Source organism: Xiphophorus couchianus, chromosome 18 (genome assembly GCF_001444195.1).
Source record: "Xiphophorus couchianus chromosome 18, X_couchianus-1.0, whole genome shotgun sequence".
Classification (NCBI taxonomy): Eukaryota; Metazoa; Chordata; class Actinopteri; order Cyprinodontiformes; family Poeciliidae; genus Xiphophorus; species Xiphophorus couchianus.
The window spans coordinates 15,920,312-15,945,291 of NC_040245.1; the positions used below are offsets into that span (position 1 = coordinate 15,920,312).

Genomic DNA, 24,980 nt, shown 5'->3' on the forward strand with positions numbered 1-24,980 from the left:
AGTCAGTCTTTCATTGGGCTTCCACCCACAGACCAACAGCCAGACAGAGAGGGTCAGCCAGGAATTGGAGACAGCCCTGCGCTGTATCATAACTAACAACCCTGCCTCTTGGTCTCAGCATCTACCTTGGGTAGAATATTCCCACAACTCCCTTACCAGTACAGCCACATGTACTGTAAGTCCCCATTTGAGGTGTCCTTGGATTATCAACTGCCTCTATTTCCCTCTCAGGAACAGGAACTCTCAGTACCATCCGTGCAGCATCACTTTCGCCGGAGTCATCGTTTGTGGCGACGGACCCGTGCAGCTCTCTCCTGGATCGCTGAACGCAATCGTCACAGGACCCAGCTCCCAGTTACCAACCTCTTCAAGAGATTTGGTTGTCCACAAGAAATGTACGTCTCAAGACAGACTGTAAGAAACTTTCACCTCGTTTTATTGGCCCATTTACCATTCACAAGATTATCAATCCAGTGACTGTTCATCTTAACCTTCCTTGAACAATGAGGATCCACCCCTCATTCCATTTGTCCCAGATTAAAGCTGTTGTCTCTAGTCACCTCTGTCCCCCTGTTCTACCTCCCCCTCCACCTAGGATTGTTGATGGTGGCCTTATTTGCACATCCGTCTCCTGGGCGTGCGCTGTCATGGGTGTGGTCTGCAGTACCTAGTGGACTGGGAAGGGTACAGTCCTGAAGAGCAGAGCTGGGTGGCACGTTCTGCTATCCTGGACCCTCAGATCATCCATGAATTCAACAGTCGTCAAGGACGCCTTCGGCTGTCCTGAGGGGCACCTTGAAGGGGGGACCTGTCACAGCTGCTGCTGAGCTGTGACCACTCACACCTGATCACCATCACCCTGATGTCCAGTTGCTGCCATATAAGGACAGATCTTCCTCCTGCATGGCATCAGATTATTGTGAAACCCTCAGCGGTAACACATTCAGGCCCACTGTAGCTACTTGAGCGATTTGCCTGGTTACTAACCTGTCTGTCTCTTCCCTTCTTTTCAGTTGTCCTTCCTGTCCCCGATCCTGACCTACTCCACTGTATTTGGACATCCTGGCTTTGACCCAATGTCTGTCTGACCCTGAGATCAGGAACTGCCTGACCCTGATTTGGATTCCCTGGCTCTGACACTGGCCTGTCTGACTGTGAAAAAGCCAATCCCTTATTAAACGACCTGTTCTGTATTCACTGCTCAGTCCCTGCATCCGTCAGTGCCTGGATTGTGTCATTTACATCCAAATGAGGTCTCGCATAATTTTTTTTTTAATGTGAGTCACACTATTTTTGGAAATAAACTGGTTTAATTTTATCATTTAGCTTTAAACAATATAAGATGAAAATTGGGTTTGATCCTCTTCAAGTTAACTGACACTGAATGGAATCATATTTCAGTGCAAGTAGGTGAGCTTTGGAGATTTGTAGTTTGGTATTGTCGAATGAAAAAGTTTGTGTTGGTGCTGTAAACTTTTGATCTTCCACGGCAGATCAAAAGTTTGAGTGGTTTACCTCTATGTGTGATAATGCATTTTTTTTGGAGTCGATCCAACAGATGCAGTATTGCTGATACCAATACTGATTATTTTCATTTAAGTTTTTATTTAAGACTACAAATCTAACAGTAATTGATGGTGAAAGAATGCTGTCCTTGGGTGTTGAAAGATAACTAAAAGAAGCAATTATTTCACTTGATAATAATGTTAGTCAGTCTGTTTAGAGCATGGCCATGCAATCTTTTCCTGATAAGAAAAAGTTATGGCTTTATGTACCTCACCTCATTTTCTCCCTCGTTGCTTGTCCTGTTTGTTACAAAAGTAACATGTTTTTACTTCTGCAAATGTGCCTATAGTATTTGTCTTAGTTATATGTATGTCAGTATTTTAATTATTTTTAACTTTTCAGTTGCTCATCATTAAAAAAAACAGCTCATGTATTTATCTTCTGTTGCTAGTAACAGAAGCTAGCACATCTTGTCCTCCCTCACTCTGAACTTCCATATATGGTAGGGGTGAACATTTCATCATACGGCTTTGATCAACTTATCTTAGTTTAGTCTCAAATTTTAGATATGTGTTCATTGTAATTGTTGATTATTTGTAGTTGCTTTAAGGTGAAGAATATAACTGGGAGTAAACCATTAAATCTGATTGAGATGGTGTGGCAGGATTTTAAATGTCACTGATTCTTGGAACGAATATGGCTAATGGAAATCTTGTTACACTTATAGGTGGCACAACCATTTTTTGGTGTTTATACAGTTATTACTTTTTCACTTAAAGCTAGGTTGATTTGGATTATTAATTGAAATCAACATTTGAGAACTGTTTTTTATATTTCCTAAGATCATATTTGATATTACAAATAGTTTAGTGATCCATTAAGTCCACTAAAAAGCCAAAAGAGAAGAAAGCTCTGTCTATTTCAAGACACTGTATTTTTGTACTAATAATGCTAGTTTTTTGGACACCCATTGCACTGCATATGAGTGGAAAAGAAAGCTTGGAATGAATGTATTTTTTTATGCTTCATTTCTAAGTTGCCTTCAGTACAAGGTGCCAGAAGTGCTGTAGAACATGTTCAAAATTACCCTTCAGTATCAAATATTTTTTACTATATGGCTGTAAGATATTTTGAAAGCTAATTATCATCCATACATCCATTTTCTAACACTCTTATCCCTAGTGGGTTTGGGAAGAGTGCTGGTGCCTCTCTCCAGCTAACGTTTCGGATGAGAGGTGGGGTACACCCTGGACAGGTTGCCAGTCTGTCGCAGGATAATTATCATACTTCAGAAAAAAAAAAAAACTAAATGATCTACACAGAATATCCAGGAACAACTAGCTCAATACTAAGCACACATACCTGTCATATATCTCAGTTTTATTTGCTATGGCCCATGCTGCATTAGGGGAGCCGCTCTGCATCACAGCCCTTTGAAAGAGGCCCTGGCTGCCTGGAGAGACCAGGTGGAACCCCACAGATGCTGCTCCAGCACTCTCCCCAAATAGTGTTATCTGGGAGCAAAAGTAAATGCCAGTGCATTTACATTAATTCATTCATGGTCCATACAGTATTACTCTCTGATTTTAGGAAAAATAAGGACAATATTATTTTACCTTTTTAGGATCACCTCCAAATACAGCGATGTTATCAACCACCCATTTAAGTGCCAAACGCTGATCCAGTAGACCTTGATTTCCCTGGATTTCTTTGTGTCCATGAATAGCCAGAAAGCCAAGTGGTCCCAGTCTAAAAATCATGACCACAAGAAAAAAACAATACTAAAAGCATTCACCATATGTCAGTGCTGTACTCAACATATTTTACTGTCACTTCCACCTTGTGTTAAAACTGACCATTGTTATCATTTTTGCAGATAAAGTGATGTAAAGGAAGCTTTATAAAAAATATAGTAATAACAAGAACAATTATGACAAAATATGTAAAACATTGTAAAACTAGTTCATCTTGTGAATTTTTAGTGATTTCCCTTCTACTGGCTGTAAGTTGTGAATATGAACATGTTTATATTAAGATGAATATTGAACTTGCTCTCCTAGTATTTGAGATAACCAGTTCAGTCAAACAGATGTATGAGATGCCTATTGTAGAATTTGTAACAGCATTTCTCCAATCCTGGTCTTTTGTTCTCACTTTTAAATTCCATGTTCCAGATGACTCTCATGTCTGAACAAATGAGTCAGAAAAGAGTTGTAAAAACTTGATTCTGTTGACAGAATTATTTTTCTTTGAAAACAATGAAAACTTGATGAAATGCTTTTGAGCAGAAACAGCCAAACACACAGAAAGCCGTGTCGCAAGAACTAGGATTGGGTACACTCGTGATTTCAATTGAAATGTTTTCTCACCTGTAATTCATAGATACCACAACAACCTTCTGAGATTTACACAGGAAATGGCCTTGGTAGACATCCAGGGTGGATGTTCCTGACACAAAGGAACCTCCATATATCCAAACTAATACGGGAACATGATCTGCGCGTTGGGGTGTGGGTGTCTTGAACACAGGGGCCCAAACATTCAAGTACAGACAGTCCTCACTCATAGGGGTGTTTGGATTCCACATCTCTGCACCTTCAAACCCTGCAAAAATATCACATTGTTATTAACAATAAAGTTTGATTACAGCCAGAGTAGTTGCAAGATTATAAAACCTTTGAGTCCATTGAATCCTTAGCCTTTATCACAAGCATTTCACAGATTAGATATGCTGAACTAGCTCTTAACTATTCTAATCTTAAGGTTAAAGTCTATTTAAAGTCTAACGTCTATGATGTGCAAAGTTATGGATCACACTATAATTTGTTGATTATTGACAAGCTAGGAACAAGACATGTGGTGGAAAAGAGCTTTTTACAAGTTTTCACAGTTACAAATAATTCCTGTAAATTATTTTAATGTCTTTTAAAGCTTTTCATTGGACATCAGCTGCTTTTTCACTTATTTTCAGCACCAAAGTTTTTAGTTTAGTGTTGGGCTGTTCATCACTCAGTAGAAGGCTAAAAATTATAATGATAGCTTTATAAAGTTCATTAGGATACTAATTTTAGTACTTTCCTCATGAACATGAGTACATTGTTTGTGTTTGTATTTACCTTAGTAAATACAAACCAGTTGAAATTAGAAATATTTCTACCTTTAGCTCACACACAAGTGACATCTTCTGTCCATAACAGAAGGGGAAGGTGTTTGGTTAATTTTCAAACATCTATGGAAAATTAACCAACAAAGATCAGACAATGCTTTTCAAATGAGGTTCAACTAAATCATTTTAAATAATAAACTAATGAACAGTCCTGGACAAAAATGATGGCACTTTTAGAAAAGAATGAAAAAAGTTCGACCAGATAGGGATATGTTCAATAAAAGTGTGTCTTCTAATTAGTATTAAAGGTATCTTAAAGCTTGTAGTCAGTCAGTGATACTCCTGCGACTACAGCTGCACATAATTTATTTAGACGTTTAAGGTACACAGGACTTTAGTAAACTTCTCTGGCTGTGGCCGCAGATGGAAACTGATGACAAACTGAAGGAAAGTATAGCTGCTCCCAACGTTTTCTCGCTGGTTGATGAAGGTGCAACACTTCGACTGATGGTTTCAAACGTTTTATTAAATGAATTTTTTGCCGCATAAACGTCCAAGACCACCGTGAACACTGCAATGAAATACACGGTGACAAATATACATCAGTGAAACCGTCATGTTCCCTTATATGAATTATTCAAATGAAACTTATTACACATATACAAACACAAGAATATTCCACTCAATTGTCCATACCGTATGCCCCTCCAACCAGAAGGTTAGGAGTTGCTAGAAGTCCATTTCTTCCCTATTTCAGTTCTTTGTCTTTCCTATTGCCGCTTGCGCACACCAACTGAGTATAAAACGAAACTTAAAGTCCTCTATCGAAAGCATCACGTGACCAAGTGACGACCTAATTACTGAGGTGGTCAGATGACGCCACCAATCAAACAGTACCCCCCAAAATATGCACAAAAAATGCCCATGTGACTACGTTCGCTACAGAAAGGATAACATGAATGGTAACCAAAGAGTCCAGAACTCAACATCCAAAGAAATTGAAGGTAAACTTAAAGGTCAAGTTACGCCTGGGTCAGAACCCACCATCAGTCATTTGAGCAAAGTGAAATTCATGGGAGACGACTAAGGAAGAAAACAAAACATAAAAATATGAGACTGCGATGTAGGAGAAGGCTTATTGACTAGCCACAAAGCTTCTTGGAGAATAACCTTTGGACAGATGAGATAAAACTGGAGCTTTCTGGTAAGGCACATAAGCTTAATGTTCACAGATGGAAAAATTAAGCATACCAATAAAAAAACACAGTCCCTGCTGTAGTGACCTCCAGTATCAGCATATTATACACTCTACATTAAACAGTAGATAAGAATTTTATGTATATAACAAATTACAGCTGCTGCTGTCAAGGTTAAATCTTAGTAGTGAACAGTGGAATGCCTGATTTGTTGAAATAATAAAAAAAAAATGAAACCTCTGTTTATGCAAAACTTTTCTACTAGGAGGTTTGGACAGTTACTCTGCTTAGTCAATTATACCAAGGCTGTACAAACCACCACAGATTAGGTCACCCTACTTCCTCTTGATAAGAAAGTCTTGTCCTTCTGTAGGACAGACTACCTAGTCCAGCCTTTACAAAAAGATCAAGCAGTTCCTATAGAAGGACTATTTGTTTGTAAACACTGTGGATGCTTGCGCAACTTGACTGCAGCAACAGTCGACTGGCCTTTAAAGCTCACTGGTTGCCATGGTTACCTGCATGTATTGTGCTGTTGTAAGATTGCCAGCATGTTGTCAGTGTACTACAACTGTTTATCACAGCATAATAAAATAGATTATGCTACCACATTGACGTTGACATGAGATGCATCCAAAGGCATCTCATTTGGATGCAAATGAGATGCAAATGAGACCCCATAGGTTTATGGGTATTAAAGCTTATGGATAAGCTTTAATACATTTAAAGCTTATGGGTATAAGCTTTAAATGTAGGTGAATCGATAAATGAGTGGCCCAAACGTCGGACATTACTCAATACCTTCATTAAATCAATTTGTTGACAGTAGGATCATCAGCAATCACATGTTGAGGCCCTCCAAATAAGACAAGCATATATATGATGAGCAATAAGGGCCCCGGAATAGGGATTTCCTAAAAGGTATGTTTTTATTTGAAAAAAGAAATCATATTTATTATGCAAAGGACAAATAAAATACAATAGTTTCTTCCTACTTGGGTCACAATCAGAGAGAAAATGAGAATGTAGCAGCATCCATCAAGGCAGGTGATAAACTAAGTCGTTAGAAATTAAAAATGCAGTGGGTTGAACCACTGCATTTAACTCGCAAGTTGTAATTTATTTTATTAGCCTAAATGTAATTCCATTAAATAGTTAGAATAATCTTGCCTGCATTCTGAAGACGACATGCACAGTAGAGTACATGTCTATCAGGGTGATGTCGACTGATAAGACTGCTTAACTATCACTTAATACTAAACCACACAAAGAAAATTGTAAACAAAACATTAACAATTGCTCCAGCTTTATTTGCAACAGTTGACAAGCCTGTCAACTGTTGCAAATAAAGCTGTGACTGTACTACCTGTGACTTTACTACCTCAACTCCAATCTAAAAGGGCCTGCAATGAATATGCCAACCACTTTGCAGAGAAACATTGCAGAAATTAGAGTAACCTGCACATCCACTCAAAATACATTGCTGATGCTATGACCAAGCATAATAAATGCAGAAAAAAATTACTCAATTTCAACTACCTAACTATAAATGCTTAGAAGAAATTATGACTCAATTAAGCTCCTCCTCCTGTTGTCTGGATATCAAACCCACAACTTTCTAAAAGAAATTCCTTAATGTCTTTGCATCTGATCTGATTCAATTAATGAATTCATCCCTCTCCTCCATGGGCTGCCACCTTATCGTGGTGGAGGGGTTTGAGTGCCCCAATGATCCTAGGAGCTATGCTGTCTGGGGCTTCATGCCCCTGGTAGGGTCACCCAAGGCAGACAGGTCCTAGGTGAGGGACCAGACAAAGTGCAGCCTGAAGACCCCAATGATGAGTAAAAACATTGGACTTGGTGTTCCCTCGCCCGGACGCGGGTCACCGGGGCCCCACTCTGGAGCCAGGCCTGGAGGGGGGGCACGATGGCGAGCGTCTGGTGGCCGGGCTTTTACCCATGGAGCCCGGCCGGGCTCAGCCCGAAGAGGAAACATGGGCCCCCCCTCCCATGGGCCCACCACCCGTGGGAGGGGCCATAGGGGTCGGGTGCACTGTGTGATGGGTGGCGGCCAAGGGAGGGGACCCTGGCGGTCCGATCCTCGGTTGCAGAAACTGGCTCTTGGGACGTGGAATGTCACCTCTCTGGTGGGGAAGGAGCCGGAGCTAGTGCGTGAGGTCGAGAGGTTCCGGCTAGAAATAGTCGGTCTCACCTCGACGCATGGCTCTGGTTCTGGAACCAGTCTCCTTGAGAGGGGCTGGACATACTTCCACTCTGGAGTTGCCCAGGGAGAGAGACGTCGGGCAGGAGTGGGCATACTTGTTGCTCCCCATCTCGGCGCCTGTACGTTGGGGTTCACCCCGGTGAACGAGAGGGTAGCATCCCTCCGCCTACGGGTGGGGGGACGGGTTCTGACTGTCGTTTGTGCTTACGGGACGAACGACAGTTCAGATTACCCACGCTTTTTGGAGTCCTTAGAGGGGGTACTGGAGAGTGCTCCTCCTGGGGACTCCCTTGTTCTGCTGGGGGACTTCAACGCTCACGTGGGCAACGACAGTGAGACCTGGAGGGGCGTGGTTGGGAGGAACGGCCCGCCCGACCTGAACTCGAGCGGTGTTCTGTTGCTGGACTTCTGTGCTCGCCATGGATTGTCCATAACGAACACCATGTTCAAGCATAAGGGTGTCCATATGTGCACTTGGCACCAGGACACCCTAGGCCGCAGTTCGATGATCGACTTTGTCATCGTTTCATCGGATCTGCGGCCGTATGTCTTGGACACTCGGGTGAAAAGAGGTGCGGAGCTGTCCACTGACCACTACCTGGTGGTGAGTTGGCTCCGGTGGTGGGGGCGAAAGCCGGTCAGACCTGGCAGGCCCAAACGTGTTGTGAGGGTCTGCTGGGAACGTCTGGCGGAATCCCCTGTGAGACGGAGCTTTAACTCCCATCTCCGGCAAAACTTCGAACACGTCCCGGGGGAGGTGGGGGACATGGAGTCTGAGTGGACCGTGTTCCGTGCCTCCATTGTCGAGGCGGCCAATCGGAGCTGTGGCCGCAAGGTTGTCGGTGCCTGTCGCGGCGGCAACCCTCGAACCCGTTGGTGGACACCTTCGGTGAGGGATGCCGTCAGGCTGAAGAAGGAGTCCTATCGGGCCTTTTTGGCCTGTGGGACTCCGGAAGCAGCTGATGGGTACCGGCGGGCGAAGCGGCATGCGGCTCGGGCGGTTGCTGAGGCAAAAACTCGGGCGTGGGAGGAGTTTGGAGAGGCCATGGAGAAAGACTTCCGCACGGCTTCGAGGCGATTCTGGTCCGCCATCCGGCGTCTCAGGGGGGGGAAGCGGTGCAGCACAAACACTGTTTATAGTGGGGATGGTGTGCTGCTGACCTCTACTCGGGACGTTGTGGGTCGGTGGGCAGAGTACTTCGAAGACCTCCTCAATCCCACCAACATGCCTTCCACTGAGGAAGCGGAGCCTGGGGACTCTGGGTTGGGCTCTCCAATCTCTGGGGGCGAGGTTGCCGAGGTGGTTAAAAAGCTCCTCGGTGGCAAGGCCCCGGGGGTGGATGAGATCCGCCCGGAGTTCCTTAAGGCTCTGGATGTTGTAGGGTTGTGTTGGTTGACGCGACTCTGCAATATCGCATGGACATCGGGGGCAGTTCCCCTGGATTGGCAGACTGGGGTGGTGGTCCCCCTGTTCAAAAAGGGGGACCGGAGGGTGTGCTCCAATTATAGAGGGGTCACACTCTTAAGCCTCCCTGGCAAGGTCTATTCAGGGGTCCTGGAGAGGAGGGTCCATCGGATAGTCGAACCTCGGATTCAGGAAGAGCAGTGTGGTTTTCGTCCTGGTCGTGGAACACTGGACCAGCTCTACACCCTCGGCAGGGTCCTGGAGGGTGCACGGGAGTTCGCCCAACCAGTCTACATGTGTTTTGTGGACTTGGAGAAGGCGTTCGACCGTGTCCCTCGGGGAGCCCTGTGGGGGGTTCTCCGGGAGTATGGGGTACCGGGCCCTTTGATACGGGCTGTCAGGTCCCTGTATGACCGGTGTCAGAGTCTGGTCCGCATTGCCGGCAGTAAGTCGGGCTCGTTTCCGGTGGGAGTTGGACTCCGCCAGGGCTGCCCTTTGTCACCGATTCTGTTCATCACTTTTATGGACAGAATTTCTAGGCGCAGCCAAGGTGTTGAGGGGATCCGATTTGGTGGCCTTAGGATCTCATCTCTGCTTTTCGCAGACGATGTGGTCCTTTTGGCTTCATCGGATCGTGATCTGCAGCTCTCGCTGGAGCGGTTCGCAGCCGAGTGTGAAGCGGCCAGGATGGGGATAAGTGCCTCCAAATCCGAGGCCATGGTCTTGAGCCGGAAAAGGGTAGAGTGCCTTCTCCGGGTCAGGGGGGGTGTCCTGCCCCAAGTGGAGGAGTTTAAGTATCTCGGGATCTTGTTCACGAATGGGGGAGGAAGGGAGCGGGAGATCGACAGGCGGATTGGCGCAGCGTCTGCTGTCAAGCGGGCGCTGTACCGGTCCGTCGTGGTGAAGAGAGAGCTGAGCCAAAAAACGAAGCTCTCGATTTACCGGTCGATCTACGTTCCCACCCTCATCTATGGTCATGAGCTTTGGGTCATGACCGAAAGAACGAGATCGCGGATACAAGCGGCCGAAATGGGTTTTCTCCGTAGGGTGGCTGGGCTCTCCCTTAGAGATAGGGTGAGAAGCTCAGTCATCCGGGAGGGACTCAGAGTAGAGCCGCTGCTCCTTCACATCGAGAGGAGCCAGTTGAGGTGGCTTGGGCATCTGGTCAGGATGCCTCCTGGACGCCTCCCTGGTAAGGTGTTCCGGGCACGTCCCACCGGGAGGAGGCCCCGGGGAAGACCCAGGACACGCTGGAGAGACTATGTCTCTCGGCTGGCCTGGGAACGCCTCGGGATTCCCCCGGAAGAGCTGGAAGAAGTGGCCGGGGAGAGGGAAGTCTGGGCCTCCCTTCTGAAGCTGCTACCCCCGCGACCCGACCTCGGATAAGCGGAGGAAGATGGATGGATGGATGGATGGATCCCTCTCAACAGGTGTTTCCCCTCAGACTTTTAAAACAGCAGTGATCAAACCGCAGATAAATAGAACTATCTGGACAAATCAATACTGCAGAATTACAGGTCAACCTCCAACCTTCCATTTATCTACAAAATTATGGAGAAAGCTGTGTTTCTGCAGCTAAATAGCTTCCTAAAAGTAAACAACTGCCTTAATGTCTTTCAATCTGATTTCCGTGATCACCACAGTAGTGAGACTGCCCTGGTTAAAGTATTCAATGACGTACACATAGACTGTGGACGAACCACAGTGCTGGTTCTGTTGGACCTCAGTGCAGCATTTGGCACTGCTGACCATGACGATGACAACATGCTAGCTAATGTTAAAACAGCAAGATAAATGCGGGTAACCACGGTGACCTGTGAGTGTTTAAAGGCTGGCCCAGCTCTTGTTGCAGTCATGTGCATGCATCCCCTGTGTTTACAAATGAAAAATCCCTCTATATGCTCCCACTGGCTCAGGTTATAACAGGAAATAAGATTATCTACCATAACAAGGCAAATAATACACAGCTCTACATTATTTTGTCACCAGGTGACTTAGAACCCATCCAAGCACTGAACATATGCTTAGAAATAATAAACACGTGGTTGTGCCAAAACCTTCTCCAGCTGAACAGAAACAAAACGGAAGTTAATATCTTTGGGCCTAAAGAGGAACAATCTAGAGTCAATGCACAAATTCAGCTATAACAGCTGGAAAGCAAAGATTAGGCCCGACATCTGAATGTGGTGATGAATTCTGACCTGAACCTTCAGAACCACATAAGGACAGTTACAAAGCGGGCCTTCTATCACCTGAAGAATATTTCCAGGATTAGAGGACTAATGTCTCAGCAAGATCTAGAGAAACTCATCCATGCGTTTATTTTTAGACACATTGATTACTGCAACAGTGTCTTCACGTTTGCCTAAAAAAATAAATCAGACAGCTATAGCTGATCCAGAACGCTTCTGCTTGAGTTCTCACTAAAACTGGGAAGATGGAGCACCTCACCCCAGTTCGAAAGTCCTTACACTTGCTCCCTATAGCTCAGAGAACAGCCTATAAAATACTATTATTAGTTTATAAAACACTGAATAAATTAGCACCAAAATGCATAAAGATCTGCTATTGCATCAACCTTTCGAACCTCTCTGGTCTTCTAGCTCTGGTCTGTTCTGCATCCCTAGGACCAGAACAAAATATGGAGAAGGAGCATTCAGCTTCTATGCACCACACATCTGGAGCAAACTTCCAGAAAATTGTAAAACACTGAGTGCCTTTAAATCTAGACTGAAAACTCACCTGTTTAGAGTTGCTTTTGAAGCATAATAATTGAAATATTAAATGCCATTGTTAAATTTTTAATTGATTATGTTTCTAAAGCAACTCTAAACTGGTGGGGTTTAAGTCTAGATTTAAAAGCACTCAGTGTTCCAGCTGTTTTGCAATTTTTTGAAAGTTTGTTCCAAATTTGTGATGCATAGAAGCTGAATGTTGACTCTCTATGTTTGGTTCTAATTATGGGGATGCAGAGCAGACCAGAACCAGGAAACCTGAAGGGTCTGGAAGGTTGATACAGCAACTGCAGATCTTTAATGTATTGTGGTGCTAAACTGTTCGGTGATTTATAAACTAGTAACAGTATTTTACAGTCTATTTTATGAGCTGCCCTTTAAAAATGGGGTGGTGTTCTCTATCTTCCTGGTTTTAGTCAAAATGCTAGCAGCAGCATTCTGGATCAGCTGCAGGTGTCTGATTTTTTTATGCAGACCTGTAAAGACACTATTGCAGTAATCAATATGACTAAAGATAAACACATGGATGAGTTTCTCTAGAACTAGCTGAGACAGCGGTCTTCTAATCCTGGAAAGGTTCTTCAAGCCGACTTTGTAACTGTCTTTATGTGGCTCTGAAGGTTCAGGTCAGGGTCCATCACTACACCCAGATTTCAGGCCTGATTGCTGTTTTTTTATTTGTAATAACAGAAGCCGTGCATTGACTCTAGATCCTACATTTTAAGGGCCAAAAATAATAATTTCAGTTGTGTTTCTGTTTAGGTGGATAAAGTTTTGGCACATCCACAAATTTGGCATTTATAAGCCTCTGTTAAGTTTGGATGGGTTTGGAGTCACCTGGTGACCTGATAATGTAGAGCTGTGTATCATCTGCCTAGGTAGCTAATCTCATTTCATGTTATAACCTGAGATAGTGGGAGCATATAGATATTAAATAAGAGAGATCCTAGGAATGAACCCTGGGATATCCCACACCGGACTTCTGTCTGCTTTGATGAGAACTCTATGTAAGATTAGAACCAGTTGAGTAGTGGACCGGTGATTCCCACCCAACTTTCCAGTCGTTTCAGTAGTATGTCATGGTCAACAGAGTCAAATGCTTCACTGAGGTCCAATAGAACCAGGACTGTGGTTCTTTCACAGTCTGCGTTTATATGAATGTCACTGAACACTTTGACGAGGGCAGGTGCAAGATGAAATTAAACTTATTTTAAAATAACTTAATTTGTGTATTCTTGAATCATACCTGGAAAGGTGGTATCTCGCACCTGGTAGCAGGAATTTGGTAATGCAGCAGCATCCAACACATGTTCCCATTTAGGTTTAGGGGTCGGAGGAAGGAATCTATAACTTCCAGTAGGCGGTCTTGCATACGGAATACCAAGAAATACTTGAACCTGACCATCTAGCACAGTCATCAACCTCCCTCGAACTCGTCCATATTTGGTGATGATTATAGGATGAGAGGCAACTAATTCAGTCAGGATGAGAAGAAGCAAAGGCTGAAAGTCTGCCATGGGAAATCTAAGGAGAAAGCAAAGGAACAGATACCCATTATTATTCTCTCAAAACTTAATACTTTTAATAAATTACTTGATTTTATCAAGCTGAGCAGTATCTTATGCTCAACTATCTTCACTTCTTTCATTGTCTGATTTTATGGGATCTTATTTTGTGTGTCGTTTTAAATAATCACATCTCTCTTTATCTAGTTGTTTATTTATTTATTTATATTTTATATATTCTTCCTGGCACATTAAGTCTACGTTTGTCATGTGAAATGTACTTTATATATATATATATATATATATATATATATATATATATTGTAAAGGAAAATGATTATTTAAGTGCTAAAATACTTACAACATGTGTAAAGGTATAGCCAACACTTTTATTGGAACAGTTTTATGTTGAGCATGGGAGAGCTGACAATAGCAGACATTTAAACAAGCAGGGCTTTTTCCTCCCCCGCTGAAGACAGAGTAATAAATTTACATTCCGATAGGGGGCAAGAGACTTCTTGGCGCCTCTCCTCGTGCCAGACAGAGATGAGCACGAAGTGGTTCGCCCTCTTACTGAGATTAAGTGTTTTTCCCCTTCTGGCCGAAAACAGGTCTCTGATTGGTTGAACAACGGAACGCCTTCGTTGCATAGATTAAAATACGGAAACACCCCTTTTGTTTAAAACGGAGTGTAAAGAAAAAGAGGGAGAGAGTTTTTCCATCTTTTTTCCCTCTCCACGTGGGCGCCGTTGTCTGTCTATGTGTTCTGTGTTCGTTTGTCTTCCCCTGGTGTGTCTTTATTTTATTTTTATGAGTTAATGCATATCTCTGTATCTCTGCAGCTTTGTTGATGAATTAAACTCTGTGATCTGTGACGTCAACATGCTGTGTTAGTTTCGTTTTAGCAGGACGCCGCCACTCGCCAAGGACTCGGGAGAGAAAAGAGGAAAGAGCCAAAACTTTTTGTCCAAAGCTAGCATTAAATGATCTTCTTCCACAATAATTGGGGGCTCCGTCCGGTTCTGGAATCTTGGCGGGTGGCGGTCTCTCCCCGATCGATCCGTTCGGCTCGTGCGGTAAGACATGTTTTAATTACTCCTTTGTTGTCTACAGCGCCATGTGCTCGGAAAGGGGAGGGGTGCTTGATTGTTGTGGCTGTGTGCAGCCACGCGGAGTTGTCGGAGCTGCAGGGATGCAGAGATTGTGTTTTTAAAAGAGTCTTTATGATAATTGGATTGAAATACACGTGAAACAAGAGGTTCGTGACGGTTCCAAACATAGGATTTGCTACCCTATTGTTGTAAAGGTCGGGTTTTTCTTAGTAGTATTCTTTTCCCCGGAATGTTTAGTCTTGGACTTCCAAATAGAAAGGAAATTGTGTATTAAAAGTTAGTTTGAGTTTGCATCAGCTGGGAGATTTCGGCTCATCTCCGATGGACTAATAATTGGACAATCAGAAAGGTCTGCGGTAGACCGACGGGAAGAATTTGCGGTAAATTCTTGATGTAGCTTGCGGGAAGCTTTGATGTGTTTTGTTTTTGGAATAGACAAGTCTGGGGAAGGCTGTAATGGATAGAATTTGTGGTAAATTCTTGGAATAGCTTGCGGGAAGCTTTGAAAATAGTGTGAGGTACACTTTAAAATAGCTTGCGGGAAGCTTTGAAAATAGTGTGAGGTACACTTTAAAATAGCTTGCGGGAAGCTTTGGTTTGTATTTTTGTTTTGAGTTAGACAGGTCTGTGCATAGAGATTGGCTGTTTAAATCTTGGGGTTTTCTTTGACATTATAGATTGTGGAAAGTTGTAGAGAGTCACTATCATCACATGACGCCGGATTTTGATGCAGTTTGGTTTCCTACATTTAGTGAAACCTTTTATAATGATTTTCTGTTTTCTTTTCATATTATTTTATATTGTTTAGGGAATAGTTTAGATTTTTGTTTTTTAAATTTGTTTTCCTTAGTCTGACTTTTTATTTAGCTATTCGAGTCAGTTCTCTGTCTATTTTGTTAAGTATAACAAATTAATTTTTTTTTCTTTGGAGTTACTAGTTTCCCCTGGACCCGTTCATCAGGGGACAGGGAACTTTGGTCTTTAGTTTAATTTCTTTCATTTGTAAATTTAGTGATATATTGACCTGTATTTGTTAAGTTTGTGTGTTTACTTACCCTTTGGTGTGTGTTAATGGTATGATCAGCCATTATCTAGGTTTCCCTCGTGTCTTGGTAAGTCCGTTTGTGCCTTGAGTCGTTCTATTACATACCTGAATTGTGTTTTGTTATGTTGATCTCAGTTTGGGCCCAATTTCTTATTTTTTGGATTTTTCTTTGTTAACTGTGTTTTGAATTTTCTTCAACGTCTCTCTGGCTGGTGTAGGCGAGACCAGCACAGTGTATTAATTAGTAAACTTCTTGAGACGTTTTTTACTGAATTATTTGTAAGTCATAAGAATACGATGACATAATGAGCTTTAAAACTGTAATGTGAAGTATTTTGGGAACATCGTATTCTTGAAGGTTTAACACATGCTTAAATGACATATTCTGTTTGTTTTGCAAACTTTACTTTTTAGAAAAAGGCAGCATTGCATATCGGTGGGGTTCTCAGCTAACATGTTAACCCTGTTTCATCAACATTTTTATTTCAGGTACTGGGAATGATGTTGCATTTAATAGCTAATGCATCATCAACAGGGGGAAAATATGTTATGGGTTTATTTTTATGGGTTTATTTTACTTAATTAGAGATTACTGAAATTTATAGTACTTAAACAAAACTTTTGAAAAACATGTCTGATCTGTGCTATACATAAAAGTGAAAGGAAAATATGGTCTGGTGATATATGTGCTTATTTTAAATGGATTTGAGTTGTTCTCCGTTGAAAATGTTCTGACAATGGGCTAAAGTATTTTGAAACCAATAGAAAACTTTATAGTGAGAATGAAGCATATTTTGGTTAATTAACTTGGGAAAAAAATAATTATAGAAATTAAAAAATATTATTGCGCTGGCCATTTTCAGAGCATTAATTTAATGGAGTAAAACGTCTTAATAAATGTTTTGAAGAATCTGTTTTTTGATTAAGTATCACTAATCAGTAGAAGCACTCAGGGGGCCTGAGATGAGGGATTATAATGATTTTTCTAAATTTGATTTTTGTTTTGATTTATATCCATTTAAAACGATTTTGAATAAAACTTTAAATTCGACAGGCAAAAGACATAGGTAAAATTGGTATATTTTGAAAATGTCTGGATTTGTTCACTGATACATTGACATTATAATTTCTCCAGGTTTGTCTCTTTTGAATTTTGTTTGAAGAACGTATGTAAAATGTTTTAGACAATAACAACCAGTAAGATCTCGTTGGTTCTATAAAAGTAATTGATACTGGACTGTTTAATTCATATTGATATTCATTTTTTGATGGTGAATGTAAGCTTTACGACTACGATCTTAAGCTTTTGTTATTGTTTTATTTCGTTTGTTTAATCCTATTTTTACAAGATTGGTTTAAGAAAAGATCTGCATTTGTTTAACATTCTGGCAAAACATTACTTTGGACACATGTCTTTTGAAGCAAGTGATTACAAGGTTTTGGCGTTTTCCACCAGTTGGAGGTATGATATGAAATAATTGAAACGTAGGTTGAATGGATCACATCCTACGTCGAATGTGCAGAACGAGACAGGTATGAGATCTGCTCACGGTTTTCTACATATAGACTGGACTGAAGTTCCGAGCTCTAAGTCTGACTCTGGAATTTACGGCAAATGCTGTTGTCTTAGAGGGGGTGTGCAGCTGCTTGGAGGAGCGGTTTCACATTTTTTCAAAGATAACAGCCACAGAGCCACGAGCGGGGAGGATTCACTCGGACACGAGTGAATTGAAGATATTTGTGTGGTATACACAAATGAATGATGCTTTTGGAGACTCTTACATCTGCTTTCTCATTTCAGTTTGCAGCTGTGTTCTGGTGCCGTCTGGATGTGATCTCCTTCAAAGTCTGCGTTATTTGATAAAAAGCGTAAGAAGTAATTCTCCTGATGGAAAATGACAAAGCACAAATTTATTTTTAAGTGAGGCCATTGTTTGATTATGATGATATTACAGAATGTTGTAATTGTGTTTCTGATGCTAATGAAACTCATGTTGAAACAAAATGTCTGTTTTATAAACTGGTGTCGGGTCACGTGACAGGATCTAGTTTCTCAGGAAGAGATTTCACCTTCTTTTTGAAACTCACTGTTATATTGGCATAATAATCCAATTTTCAGTGAGCAACGGCCGCTCGGCTGGAAACCTGAGGTTTCCATCCGAGGAGGTTCAGGCTGCAAGAGGATCATCATTAACTTTTTATTGCGTGTTTTCGTTCGTTGCGAACTCTGAAAAAGGACTTTCGTTTTTGCGCGCATATTTTTGAACATTTCCTGATGAAGACTGCGTATTTTGTTTTTCAGAGACTATCGATGGACATAAAAAAAAAAAAAAACAGAAAAAGACGAGCAACAGATTGTACTTTTGTGTGTTTTTCATTTTGACAGATTGTAATTTTGTGATGTATGTTGTCTTTTAAGTTGCAGAGCATTTCTTATTAATTTTTTGTATATGTCCCTGTTTTATTTTTTGTTTCATATTTTGGGTTTTTTGTTTGTTCTGTGTTTTGGTTGTGTATTGCGCGGCTTGATAGATTTTTATTGAGGTCTGTTGTTTTCAGACCTCAACAGGGGGATTGTAAAGGAAAATGATTATTTAAGTGCTAAAATACTTACAACATGTGTAAAGGTATAGCCAACACTTTTATTGGAACAGTTTTATGTTGAGCATGGGAGAGCTGACAATAGCAGACATTTAAACAAGCAGGGCTTTTTCCTCCCCCGCTGAAGACAGAGTAATAAATTTACATTCCGATAGGGGGCAAGAGACTTCTTGGCGCCTCTCCTCGTGCCAGACAGAGATGAGCACGAAGTGGTTCGCCCTCTTACTGAGATTAAGTGTTTTTCCCCTTCTGGCCGAAAACAGGTCTCTGATTGGTTGAACAACGGAACGCCTTCGTTGCATAGATTAAAATACGGAAACACCCCTTTTGTTTAAAACGGAGTGTAAAGAAAAAGAGGGAGAGAGTTTTTCCATCTTTTTTCCCTCTCCACGTGGGCGCCGTTGTCTGTCTATGTGTTCTGTGTTCGTTTGTCTTCCCCTGGTGTGTCTTTATTTTATTTTTATGAGTTAATGCATATCTCTGTATCTCTGCAGCTTTGTTGATGAATTAAACTCTGTGATCTGTGACGTCAACACGCTGTGTTAGTTTCGTTTTAGCAGGACGCCGCCACTCGCCAAGGACTCGGGAGAGAAAAGAGGAAAGAGCCAAAACTTTTTGTCCAAAGCTAGCATTAAATGATCTTCTTCCACAATAATATATATATGTGTGTGTGTGTGTGTGTGTATATATTTGAGTCGGGGCACAGCCTTAATGGAATGAGGTAGGCGTTTACACCCTTAGCCGAGTGCCTACCCGGCTGTCCCACCCTTAATATCACTTCAATAGCTGCAGTCAATGCAGCAAAGAGCAACTATTAATAGAAGCATTTTTGGTCACTTATTCTAAATATTAATAACAATAAAAGATAGATAAATTATAATCATTCTTGTTTACTTTTACCCCTCCAGGGGCTCTTTTGTCCTTTATATGATAGTAGGCTGACAGGAAACGGGGAAGGAGAGGAGGGAAGACATGCGGCAAATGTCGTCGGTCCGCAACGAGGACTCAAGGTCTCCAAATACGGGTCGCTAACCACTATGCCACCACGGCACGCCCATTCTTGTTCACTTTAATTTGCTAATGTACAACTGACGGGACAAATACACCCAATTCATTCTCACATCAATCCAACAAAACAGAAGCAAATTATAGCACAAATTCCAACTCCATCCTTGCTATAATAAAATGCATTCCAAAGGCTTTTTCTTTTTAAGTCTTTTATCGCTTAACATAAGTCCACAAACTATCGCTATTGCCACATCGTCGGCCATGTTTGCTTATGGTATGTTGTGATCAGGACTAAAGAAGCACGTTGCCCGCTTACCCACTTTGTCTCTATATTTATAAATTTTTCAAAACATTTATTGTAAATTTAGCAACTCTTTCTCTGCATTGGTGGATGCTTTTATGGCGACAACATTGGTGTGTGCGTGGGCGTGTGTGTGTGTGTGTGTGTGTGTGTGTGTGTGTGGGCGGGGGAGGTTGACCGAACCAGGCTGTGACGAAGTTGTACCAAGCGCTACAACCTATACGGCACAAAGCATAGATGAACCATATGAGTGTCGACCAAAGTGCAAGAAAAATCAACAAAATAGCTGTTGTATTGATCAACCCTTATGAGACAGATAACAGGTCAGTCAGTGTGGACAAGCTGCCTCCGATCTATATGACATAGTTCATTGCTTAGTAAACAGGAAGGGTGCATAGCATGGGGGAGCTTTATGGCCTGGAACTCATGGACGCATACAATCTGTGTTTAAACGGATTGGTAAATTACGTGCGACATCTTCACATAATTTGCAAGGTTCTGGTGACTGGCAGAGTAAGTACATGTAGTAACGTACACATACTGTAGGCTATGTCCGTTTTAGCTTGCAGATAAAAGCTACATTAGCTAAGCTAATTTTGCTAGTTCGGCAGTAAGTACTACAGTAAATACCACTGATATTTATCTTAGTATTACAGAGAGGTGGAAGAGTACTCAAAAATAGTGGTCAAGTAATATTTGTAGTGTACTTATGCTGTTTTCAAATTAGACAGGAAGAGATGAGAGCTGGTTTTGAGCCTGCGGATTGTTTCTTGTTGTCATAGCAACTCCGTAGCAGCTGCCTTCCAGAAAGACTGTCAGTTACAAAGTTTCCGGAAGTGTGGCGTCACATGACAACTACAGGATTATTTGTTTGTAAACACAGGAGAATATTCAACTGCCAGAGAACCGTTTGACAGAACGAGGCCAGCAAATGAGACGGTTTCGGGCAAAATAACGCTGGACTCAACAAATTGCACCACAATGTCAAACTTCACTCAGAAACATAAAGATAGAACCCTGAATAACATATTTAGATAGTTTATCAGCAAAAATAAAAGTTGATTTGGGTGTCAGTTTCAATTTAAAGTGACAAGAGTGCCCAAAGCAGTTCAATCTGAAAGGAGCTCAAAACTATGGTGTACCACTTGTAAAGTTACAAGATAAAAATAAATAAATAAATTACAGTAATATTTTAGTTAATAGAAAAAAAGTCTGTTTTTTTCAAAGTCATAATTTCACCATGTTGTTTGGATATAGCTTTACTTACGATTTAATGAGATCTAATCCCTTTAAAAGCACATTCCATTCATCATAGCATTAAAATCCACATATCACCACTGTAAGAGCTGAAGCACATATAAGATGTGAGTAGCTAATCATTTTACAATGCTTAAATTCAGATGCTACTTTACGTTTATGCCAAATTAACCTATCAACAGACAAAATACACATTAAAAGAAAATACAATGTACAATTAACAAACCTTTTCAGTATTGGCATGGGCTGCCAGTATGAAACAATGTTTCTTGTTGCAAGGTGAAATACAAGGTGAAATACAAAGTGCTGCACTAACTGCTGTAACAACTGCTGTAACTGTCATAACTCCTATACCAACTGCTCTATTTGAGGAAAACCAAGTAACTGTTATACTACAGCACTAGACAGAGCGCAAATTTAAAAAGAAATATATACAGCTCAAAACAGAAGTCAAGGACTTCACTACATAAGCAACAAAATTACTGGCACAATAAAACATATTTAAATTTGCTGTAATAAAAACTAATCATTTATCTTATTCATATATTTGTAAATGTTAGCATTCCAATCTTTTAACCCACATGATTTACTTTACAAAATAAATATTTACATTTCAAATTAAATATTTAGTTAGGAAGCTAAATATTTAGCCTTTAAACTAAGGTTTACTTTCCAACTAGGTGTTTAACTCCAAAATGAATATCTGTATTTCTAACTAAATATTTTGTTCCAAACTAGATATTTATTGTCCAAGCTAAACATTTAATTTTCAAACTAAATATTTATTTTCGAACCTAAATATTTAGCTCACACCTAAATCTGTAGCTTTCCAGGTATCTAGGTTGCTTGCCAATTTAGAAACCTAAATATTTTGCATATTAGCTAAATACTTAGCTAATATTCAAATTAACATGCTTATAAGCAGATATGGTATAACAAAATAAAATGATTTTTTGTTCTGACAGGCTAAATAAAACAAAATATTGCTATTAATTTCTATTGTTTATCTTTACCAAGGCACACCATACACAATAGGCAGAACTCACCAGACTAAAATCACATTATCTAAGAATGATTCAGTTCAATAAATGTAAAGAACATGTTTTGTATAGCTCATAGAGCTATCCTAACCTTTCCTAGGAATCGCAACAGGCTAAAACGCATTGTTGCACATCTGCAGCTATTTTCCCGTGTTTGTCTAAAAGTGTTTATGTAAAAGTCAGGGGAGGGGCTGGGAATGGTTGACCAACAGCAGGTTATTTGGATTTAAAGTGACGAGGGCCTAAAACATCATTTTGAAAGGAGCTCAACATTTTGGAGGCCTTTTCATAAAGTCACTCAGTAACATTTTAACAGCAATATTTTGGCCTGTATAGCTTGTCATAGGAAAAAAAAAAATCAGTCATAATTTCACCATGTTATTTGTAGCCTGACACCCCGAACAAGGATGACATTTAACTGATGGTTTTATGAGATTTAATTCCTTCAAAAGCACGACATATCACCACTATAAGAGCTGAGACACATATAAAATGTGTGTAACTAATCATTTTTCAATGCTTCCATTCATATGCTACTTTAAGTTTATGTCAAATAAACATATTAACAAAATACACATTTAAAGTAAGTACCTTTTAGAATTGACACACCTTTTGATTCTTCGGAGGGACCTCCAGTACGACACAATGCTTCTTGTTGCTCAGTGAGAAACAAAGTGGCATACTAACTGTTGTAACTGCAGTCTCAACTGCTGTAACTGCTGTATTAACTATTCTGTTTGTGGAAAGCAAAAAATAATATTTGGATTTCAAATTAAATATTTAGTTAGCAGGCTAAATATTTAGCCTAGGGCTATTTGTCTCTATAGCCTTAGTAAACCAAAATATTGGTGTTGATTTTTTTATTGTGTAACTTTACAAATGCCACCCGATACAAAATAGGCAAAACTGACCAGATTAAAATCTCATTATCTAAGAATAATTTTCTGTAAAAAAATTTAACAAATGTTTTGTATAACTCATAGGCGTACCCTAAACTGTTCAAGGAAACATAACAGATGCCAGATAAAAAATTAAAATCAACTACATGCACTAGATTTCATTGTTTATATGAAAGTAAAGTCAGGCATTTTGTATGGAAAAATCAAAATCAGAGGGTTTATGAGTCAGCGTCACTTTGCCACTCTACTGTGAATGTTGCCTTCAGAATGCAGGCAAGAATATGTTATTCTAACTATTTAAACTATTTGCAAATACACTAATTAAAGTAGTTTACAACTGGCAGCCAGAGCAGATCACCTCACTTTGTCTGGATGACGTCTGCATGACGTTCAACCCTCTGCATTTTCAATAGATGCAGCTACATCTTCATTTTCCCTCTAAGTGTGGCCAAAGTAGGAAGAAATTATAGTATTGTATTTGTCCTATGCAAGCTAGACATAAATGCTGTGTTTTTTAAAATAAAAACAAATAGGGTTTAAGGAAAACCCTATTCCGGTGCCATTAGTTTGGTCACAATTAGAGGGAAAACGAGGATGTAGCAGCATCTATCAAGGCAGGTGACAAACTAAGCCATCAAAAATTAAAAATGCAGCAGGTTTGAAGGGAGGCAGTGCTAGAGACGATGTGCTGAAAAGAAAATCTCTGAAAAGAAAAACTGCAGACGGCAAAAAGCTGCATGTGGGAGTTGCACCGGACAAAGAGAGGTGATCTACACTGGTGGCAAGTTGTAAATTATTGTATTAGCTTAATTGTAAATATTTTAAATAGTTACAATAATATATTCTTGCCTGATTTCCGAATGCACACACAATGTGACGTTGACTGTTAATCTCTCTATGGATGCTGCTAGAAACTTCATAATGATTATATATTTTGTGTGATGCCCCTTCTTTTCAGTTATGGAAAAATTTCATTTCTGAGATTATAGTTTTGGAGAGATACTATGACAGTACTGCTGTTATATATATGTTTTCAAAGTCAAATAATTTTGATTAAAAATAAACTAAATCATCTAATGTTAAATAAGATTAAGCTAGTAACACAGGAATCAGTCAGATTGGTATGTTATCTTCACCGGATAGACTAGAATCAGTTCTGTTGACTCAACTTGTTCAGCTTTATTCATTTTTGTTTATTTTTTTATATCTTTCAGCCTGCAAGTGAACCTTAAAGTGGACATCAATCTGTATGCATGGGTCCATGGGAGTTCTGTCATGTAGGAGCAGTACGGTTGGACAATTGCACAGATGGAGGTAGGAAAGAGACAGACATACAAAACTAGAGAGATATGAAGGAAGCAATTTGTTTGAGATGTGGAACCGCCTCATCTCCATCCTAACTGCACACCATCAGGGATTAGGTGGTTAAAGGAAGAAATGACAGGAATTTGATGGGGGCCTTTGAGAGAGTGTCTCTCATTCTGGCATCATCAGAATAGGCTGTGTTGTGAAATGTAACCCCAAACATACAAGTTAATTTCACCCATGCCCCTTTAACATCAATATGCTGTTATGAAGGATGAGCTCAGAAGTTTTAAAAAAAGACAGGGGAAAAAAAAAAAACATTTAATTCATTTCTCGAGTAAAAGCTTGGAGCAAAGCGATAGCAAATATCCAATCATGGTGTCAGAGAGAAGAATATTGGTTTATGTCATGCTCTTTCTGTCTGTCACTCTTACATGTACTTCACATCTATCTGATTTCAAACTGTAAATATTTCAAACCATAATTTCAAATGTAAAATATGTCCTTATGCGTCAGTGATAAATCTGTCTACAAAATATTTGTTCTCAATTTTGGAGAAAAATGTGGTGATAAACAAGCCTGCTCATTAACTATTACTAAGTTATGAGGAGGAAATTCTTTGAATTCTTAACTCAGCCCTTCTCAACATGTGCACTGGCCTAGCAATCAGAATGGTCTTAAACATTCTGGTTTCTTTATCCTTCACAGTGAAAGCATAGTGAAAATACAAAATGT

The 24,980-nt window shown here is 40.5% G+C and overlaps 1 protein-coding gene and 1 long non-coding RNA gene across 4 annotated transcripts in view; one reads left to right on the forward strand and one right to left on the reverse strand.

Annotated features, from left to right (window-relative positions):
* LOC114133308 (cholinesterase-like) overlaps nucleotides 1-22,781 on the reverse strand; it is a 53,988-nt gene extending 31,207 nt beyond the window's left edge. The window contains exons 1-5 of one of the 3 annotated variants that reach the window (XM_027999099.1): nucleotides 22,651-22,781; nucleotides 13,419-13,696; nucleotides 3,876-4,110; nucleotides 3,123-3,255; nucleotides 2,869-3,020 (exon numbers count right to left, since the gene is read on the reverse strand). In XM_027999099.1, the coding sequence (XP_027854900.1) occupies nucleotides 2,869-3,020; nucleotides 3,123-3,255; nucleotides 3,876-4,110; nucleotides 13,419-13,689 (791 nt within the window). In that variant the 5' untranslated portion in view covers nucleotides 13,690-13,696; nucleotides 22,651-22,781. Of the gene's footprint in view, nucleotides 1-2,868; nucleotides 3,021-3,122; nucleotides 3,256-3,875; nucleotides 4,111-13,418; nucleotides 13,697-21,227; nucleotides 21,363-22,632 lie in introns of those variants that run through there. The other 2 variants (XM_027999100.1, XM_027999098.1) reach the window with 2 other exon arrangements.
* On the forward strand, nucleotides 1,296-15,391 carry LOC114133309 (uncharacterized). Its single transcript, XR_003593156.1, has 3 exons — nucleotides 1,296-1,307; nucleotides 10,505-10,511; nucleotides 15,290-15,391. It is a non-coding gene; the product is annotated as an uncharacterized LOC114133309 (long non-coding RNA).
* Nucleotides 22,782-24,980: the final 2,199 nt, after the last annotated feature.